An 8,131-nucleotide genomic window follows, 5' to 3' on the forward strand; every position below is an offset into this window, starting at 1 on the left:
CATTCATACCTGTTAATAAATTACCAGAAAGTTATGCCACGTGTATTAATTACAAGTTGTTATTTATGTTTATTTTAATAGTGTGTTCATAAACGCCAACTTAAGTTAAACATCTAACTCTTCCCCTCACAGGCATTGATGAAGAAGTCACAAAACATTCAAGATTATTACAGGTATAAATTCTTAAGTATCCCAAATAGAACTGACTTTACTCTTTCAGCGTGACTAATATAACTCTTGATAGTAAATGACTTACAGATTACGACACAAATTAACAAAGACCATTATAACTGTAGCCGAGTAACATAATTTCATATCAAACCCAATTACAGCTAAATACAATGCATATAACAGAATCGTAAACAATACAGATTTGTAGAATGAATAATGTTACAGCAGTACAAAAATAATACGTTTGGAAGAGTGAGGGTTGAGAGGTTATTTTTATAAATAATGGGGGAAACTTCACGGAATCTGGTTGGTTTGTTTAGTCAAAGAATGTAAATTGGAAAGTCGTTTACGAGCGAACGTTCATATTAACACCCCGAAGTTTGAGATACTTCCTCCTAATCCTGTCTCTGACCAGTAGTTCGTGTGTATGATTCTTTTTAGATAAAGTTTGGGTAACACCTTCAAATCAAAACGTATTCTCTGCAGAGCCCATCTGGGGTTTTCGGTTGGGCGCCAAACGGCATTTTTTGTTTTGTTTTGGAGTTTCAATAAATAAATCATTAATCGGCACCCATAAATTATTCTTTTTCGTTTATTTCGATTGTTTGTGCATCACTAACAACTTTTTAGCGCGGGTTGTTGCCCTATTCCTTGGTTCGCGGTACATAATTGCCACATTTCACTTACTTTCAGCCCAAAATCGCTGTCATTTTGAAAGTAGTTCCTAGGTGGGTCATCTAAGTAGGTCCGGGTGTCTTAAGCTGTATCTCTGTTTATTCCGGAACTGGAAATAATTCTTCTCAATCAAGTCATTTACTAATTTATAAAAAAAATAGACCACACTGCCTAAGGCTCCACTCACCGATCGTGTACAGGATGCAGTGAGAAAGAGAAAAGCCTGCACTGGTGGCAGACTGTAAACATTGTGTGTTGCGACGAGTTTGGGTGACCCGACCCACATTAGTAAGCACAGTCAATTTAACAAAAACGTGGGTCAACTACAAACATATTGTAACTAATTATTTGGTTGTTGTTAGTTGTTACAGCGTCCCAACAATACCAGAATGCAAGTCCACCAAAATCCAGGTGATGTAATTTTGTATTTTTTTTAATATACATAAATAGAATACAAGGTCGTTCTGGGTCGTATTTCACACATCACAAAAAAAAGAGAAATGCGACTTGGCTGCGCACTACTGTACTCTTTTCAACTTAGTTCATGAACATCTACAGTCCCTACATTGTGCTTTTAGATTAACATGGTACGCAATTGTTCATCCACGGACAGCGACGAACCTATTGTGGTGTTGTATGAGTGTGTGTGCACGTTAAGCCCTTGTGTATGTTACGGCCAAAGTGTGTAACCAGCCATTTCGCGTAATGACTGGAATTTTTAGTCATTTCGCGAATTGGCTATTTCACTTGGTCATTTCTTGAGACGCCTAAAATCTTCAGCCATTACGTGAAATGACTGAAATTCTACATTTATCATTTCATGAAATGGCTCAAATGACTTTGGTGTGATGCAGGTTTGTTTGGTGTTACGTGAAGCAGGGAAAGAATTCACAGAAATAAATATCACAATAAAACTGGAAACTTTTATTTAAATGAATCTACATATCCTTCGTGTCCCCATTGGCACGTTTCACTGAACCTTGTCTTTGGGGATGTGTTGGTTTACCACGCGCCATGATAACACCTGGCCAGGACCGTGAGTTGTGTGATGACTAGAGCTGTAAACTCAGACCCGTTGTCACTTTGATAAATTACAGGGACACGAGACAGCGGGAATATGTCAAGCAGTTGAAAGGCAACTTTAACGGCTCTCTATGATATAAGTGGTCGAAGGATCACAAACCTGGTTAAGTGGCACTGATATACCATAATCCACTTGAAGTGAGCTTTGGGGGTGAGTGCATGTCCGCAAGATCAACCTCTGGCCACGAGAGTTGACATCACTACACAAAATAGGCCTGACAACAACTCCAGTGGTCTTTGGACGTTTTCTTTTTTCTTGGCAAGCGAAGCAGTAAGACTTGAACATCTCTCAAACTTCTTTAGCGACGTTTGCATACTTTGGAGCAAGTTGAGCTTTCATTCTGTCACGGCCACCATGACCTGATGCCATGTGTGCCATCTTGATGACGTCGTAAGGATCCTCACTACTGACATAAAAGAGTCGTGTCTCATCTGCGGCTGTGTGCTTCTTGATCAGCTTCTCCACGTCTCCATACTGAAGAACTTCATACCTGTAAAAAAAAAAAGAATCACCAAAATACGACACAAAAAAAGTTACAAAACCCAACGATTTTTAGTGGTAAGAATAATGAAATTTGTTAATGCTTATTTCATATGCACCAATTACAAACGTATTATTACATTATATCATCACTTTTCCTCATATTAAGTATTACTCAAGATGTCGGTCCACGTGCAGTGTATACATGCGAACAGGGATATATTGAAGCGTATTGGCGTATCTGGATGCGTGACTGTGGTCTGTTATATGACCTACTTTCGTGATTCGTAATGTTATACGGTGCCCTCACACGAAACGCAAAGTTAACACAATAATGATTAGAAATGTGTTTAATTTAAATACATTTATTACATATTAATATCTGTAAATAAACTATAACTAAGATTCTACAACACTTAACAGTCATACGTGTAAGTAATGGTCACAACAGTCTCTTAAGTACGATATTAACCTGTAAATAAGTTACGGTAATTTATATATAAAAGATAATTTCTCAAAACACAAAACCTTCAGCGGAATTCCAAACAATAAAGATGGTAAAAATATATATCAACTAAAATTAAGTCTCTGCATTTTACTTATTCTTTCAGCGCCAGTGTGATCTTTCCCTTAACTCCAGTAAATTACATGTAAAATTTCTTCGTGTTTCATCATTTTCTTCTTTATTTACTTTTATTCTTTTTAGTTCTTTTTTTGAATATCTCTCTTTTAATTTTGTTTCTTTTTATATGTGTATTCAGTCTTCAAGTCGCATCAAAGAACAGTTCTAAATTATGAACTTTTAAATCTCAGGAGAAAAAACTATGAATAATTTTGGCAGATATATAACGGAGACAAATTATACACAAAGGGACTTCTGGTTGGAGCAAACTATTACAGTATTATCAACCCAGTCCGCTGTAACGTGGTTGAGACATACGGCGAGAAAACCTGATACTGTATTTTGGTAACGGGAAAAAGATTTAGAAGTCTATTTTGCCCTTAGGAGCTCACTACTAGCAGGTAAGAAACAGTCTGCTAGTAACTGTTATCAGCTAACCTCATCGAACGCGCCTCAGGTAATATTTCACAGTTGGTGTCTTTTTTTTTAATGTTAAATAACAATGAAATTCTAAAGTTATATAATTAGCTTTATAAGAACTTAAGAATGGAAGAATATGCAGCGGGCCTATTGGCCCACACTGGGCACTCCCATTTACACCCAACCCCTATTGCTCATATATCCATTCAACCTATGTTTGAAGCTACCCAGCGTATTCGAGTTAATGATGATATTTGGTAACTTGTTTCACTCGTCCACTACTCTATTTCCAAACCAATGTTTACCTATTTCGCGCCTAAATCTAAAATTTGTCTAATTTAAAATCAGGATCATACCGACTTGCACATACACTATACAACACAGCCTACAAAATTATCTGAATGGTCATTTATGTTGACACAGGGTTGATAGCTGGTAGGAAACATATTTAGACCCAGGCAGGCCCAGGCAGGCCCAGGCAGGCCCAGGCAGGCCCAGACAGGCCCTAAGGAAGGAATTTATTCTTTTTGTGAATTGCTCTAAAGGATTTTTTTTATGTTAATCTCTTCTCTATCGATTTTTTTCAACTGGAAACATTTGCATAAGTAATCTTTCCCCTACGGCTCTAACTCTTTGGAGAAGTTGAGGTGATAGAGCCGCTAAGAAGGTGGGTGACCTTACCAAGTTCACCACTCCCATGACCTTTCGTGGAGAATATGAGGGAGAGAGAAGGTTCAGGGATTGAACTTACAAAAGGTCAAGCTCAGTATAGGGTCAGTGGGGAATGCTGGTGAAGCTAACACCCACAACTGTGTAAAGGCGATAAATCCCCAGTGGCTGAACAGTGAGACTTATAGTTTGAATTTATTGTTTGTGATCTGTGGAGTGCGTGTACACTAGTGTGACGGGACAGCTTGGTATCCTGTTACTTTTCATGGACATCTTTGTTTCTAGTTCTTCCTAGATATACAGTACACTAACCTCTGTATACTTCATCCTTATAACAAACTTCAAAGTATTTTTATCATAACTTTGAGAAATATAAAAATGCAGATCCACGTAAATAAATTTTATTGTCAATATAACAAATAATTAATAATATCAAAAGATCATTTAACAGATTCAAAGATAACTTAACAACAGAAGTTGGGGACCTAAGCCATACTATAAACATCTATACACAGATAAACACACACTCTAAACAGTATCTGGAAATCCATATAATATCTTCGTTGACTTACGCAGTGAAGTAATAAATACAGAATAAATATGACTTACATAAAGGAGTGGAGCCAATAGTCAACTATAAATATACCAGTATATGTTATAAAGCCTTAACATCAACTGCCGATATAGAAACCATATATATGTATATTCAAACTTGTGGTGCTTATATCAGTTCTACACCCTGAGGGTGATAATAACTCCTGTATGGTAAAACGCGGAAGGAAAAGGTCATGCAACAGTAACCTTCAAGGGCCAGCGCGACACACCATCACACTTACCCACTCACAAACCCTCTAAGTATTTTACAAGGGTCTGAATTCGATAGGAAGCTAGATTCCCTGAAGGTCTTTGCCACTGTCTGCCACGACGGCCGCACTAACCATTCTCTCAGTGTGGTCAATAGATCATGGCGCCGGGGATCGCGCTCTTCATCATACCTTCTCTCTTCACTGTCAACTGAGACATAGCCTTCAATACCTGATAGATCTGTATAGTCCTCCAGATTTGGAAACAGATCTTGGTAAGAACGTCGAAAATCTGTCCGAGTGTCAGTATCAGTCCACATCTCACAGTCATCATTACGTCCCCCCGGACATTCATCTTCAGGGTCCTCGCTGTTAAAGTTAAAGACGTTTGTGGTATTGATGTTCAGTATCAAGGGCTGGCTGCTGGTCGAGGCAGGACAGATTGACGAGATGGTGAAGGAGACGATGAACTGGAGGAGGATGGCCAAGGCAGCGAGAGTCAGCGCGGTGTGCACATCCAGACACATACCCAGGAAACTACCCAGTGATGTCTTACACACAGACTGCTCGGGTGTACTCACATACCAGTTGTCACCTTGATAACTCCTCCCGGAGCTGTGTCCGTAGTAACCATCGTCTTTAACGCTTTCCTTTTTCTGATGCCTGAATGAGGACATAGGGAAGATGTTATGTAAGTGGGTAACTACTTCAAAGAAGAGAAATACACCATAATACAGTAAAATTTACGAAAAACATGAAAAACGGAGAAAATGTTTTACTGAAGAATATACGCCTCAGAGAGGAGGAAAAATAAAAATAAAAATTATTTAAAGAAAAATTGCTTAACAAATGTTGTACAACGCTACAAGTATTTGCTTCAGTTATATTGACAGAGACATTAGTGAAGTTGTTTTACTTAAGCCTTGCTGCACCCGAGGCTATATTCACGTATTTTACCTCAAATAAAAGTTTGAGGCATCTCAAACTACCTTGCGAGTTGTTTCATAATATTTTATGGGTAAAACATCTCTGAAGAGCGAAGTAAACGACCACCTCATGACTGGGCGGTTCACAGACAAGTGGCGACGAGCTCAGAAATAATCAAGATATAGAAGCCTTCTGACAACCAGGAGGGTGTGTACTAACCTGCTTCTTCATACTAGAATACGTCCTCTGATTCTCTCAGCTTCAAGACAAGAACTTTAATACTGTAATGACGAGTTGCGACGTAATACACTAAATCTTCACAAAGTGAGAACATCTTCATAACCTACCCAGGAAAGTGTCTCCACAAGGTACCCATGATATTTACTTCTTTCTTGTGGGTACGCGTATTCAGCCGCTGTTGACGTAAGTGTTGGTCTAGGGTTTTTAATCGGGTTGTCCCCGTCAAAGTATGCAACTCAACATTTATATCTCGATAATTTCGAAAATATATTGCATACAGACACTCGCAAAATTGTTATGAATATTATTTCTGTCTGTTCACAAGTTTTCATAAGTTATTCACACATATTGGGAGCCAATAGCTGCTACGTGGCGAGTATTTTGGCATTAAATTATAAATCTGGTATATATACTAGTTAATAGAGTCAGCCAGTAATGATATATAAGGAAGGTTAAAAGAGAACAACATACCAGGTGGGAGTAAGTTGGTGGTGACCCAGGTGAGCATCATCCTGCCCGCCGCCGTAGCTTGTACCCAGCTTGTTAAACAAGTAATCCAACGCCTTGTCCAGGATGCCTGTGCCGATGCTTTTGTTCAACAACTTATGGATGGTACCGTTTTTGTCTGTTAAACTGTAGAAGTTGTCGTGGTACCAGAGACTGGTGACGTGGTTCTCGCTGGTGTTAACGTAGTTGTTGGTGTCACTGGTGGGTGTATGGGTAGGATGAGAGGTTCTGGGTGAGTCTTGAGGCCAGGATGACCCAAACATACCGAGGAGGGGCTGAAGGCCTCCCTCACCTCCATCCTCCCCAGCCACCACCACACCCATCAACACCACCACCAGCCACGACTTCTACAATAATAACACACTTTCTTAGGCTAATGAATCTATTTTCTTCCTTAATGGAAAACCATTAACTATGATTATGACTTTATTGCCTTTCATTTCTGTAGTATATTACTAATAAAAAAAATTGTCAATATTATTGTAAGTATTTCGACTGCCTACTTGCTTACTTGTTTATGGAACCTGTGTGTCTGAATGTCTGTAAGGCATTCGTTTATACTGTGTACAGTATAGTTGAGAGCTGGAGGACTTACCATAATAAGGAGATGTGTGTGACAGCTCCTTCAACGCTTACTGATGACACGATGGTGACGGTGCCCGCCGGTTGTGTCCTGGTAGATGGCCGTTTGTCTCAATCAATAGTTAATAGCTCGGTGTTGGTGTCGTCAAGGTTACCTCACTTTTCCACCAAACAATAGAGATTGATGTGGACCGATACTCTCCTTTCACACTCGTGTTAACACACAGTACGTCACTGTTGGAAGCTCAGCAACAGTAGTAAAGTCAGTTTATATCTCCTGTCTTAATGCCTCTTGTGCACGGTCAACGAAGGGAGTATTAGCTTCAGGTGCAGTGGGCTTGTGAGCGGCGAGTAAACTGGTGCCTTCGTGTGTGCTTGCAAGAACATTTATATATATGAGATCAACAGTATTACTGGACACGGGATGTCGTTATTGCTGGTGTGGTCTTAGCCTAGTTTCTCTTTTAACATTATAATCAAAGAATATTTTGTTTACGATAACTACAATTAACCTGGTGCCACCTGCTGTATTCTGCATTGTGTTCCAGTTCTCTCTCGGCCCACACACAACGCTTCCGTGACGCCTGCTGGACCATCACTCCAAGACCCCCTGACGGAGACACGATGATCCTCCCCATACTGGCCAGATATTTTGTAAATAATTTTGATTATGTGTTAAAGGAATATCTTCCCTTCCTTAGGCTTCAGTAAGCCCCTTTATAATATTTATACTGTTACGAACCACGCCACCAATTGTCATGATCTACCTACCCAACACTACGAACCACGCCATCTATTGTCCTGATCTACCTACCCAGCACCACGAGCAACGCCATCTAGGGACGAAACACGAGTATGACTAGTCTTAGTTACCACTCCGGGGTTTCCCTTCTCCATATCTTGGTTGTTGCGTCACCTCCTACAAGTCTTCTTCATCAGCTCCAGTTCGAT

General features: G+C 39.6%; 1 protein-coding gene across 1 annotated transcript; it reads right to left on the reverse strand.

Moving 5' to 3' along the window:
• Positions 1-4,506: 4,506 nt before the first annotated feature.
• On the reverse strand, positions 4,507-7,534 carry LOC121876807. Its single transcript, XM_042382222.1, has 3 exons — positions 7,194-7,534; positions 6,563-6,945; positions 4,507-5,587 (listed from the first exon to the last, which is right to left on the reverse strand). Exons 1-3 carry the CDS (start codon positions 7,194-7,196, stop codon positions 4,954-4,956), a joined length of 1,020 nt encoding a protein of 339 aa, XP_042238156.1. The 5' UTR covers positions 7,197-7,534; the 3' UTR covers positions 4,507-4,953.
• Positions 7,535-8,131: the final 597 nt, after the last annotated feature.

The sequence above is a fragment of the Homarus americanus genome, unplaced genomic scaffold (genome assembly GCF_018991925.1).
Source record: "Homarus americanus isolate GMGI-L3 unplaced genomic scaffold, GMGI_Hamer_2.0 scaffold50281, whole genome shotgun sequence".
Lineage (NCBI taxonomy): Eukaryota > Metazoa > Arthropoda > Malacostraca > Decapoda > Nephropidae > Homarus > Homarus americanus.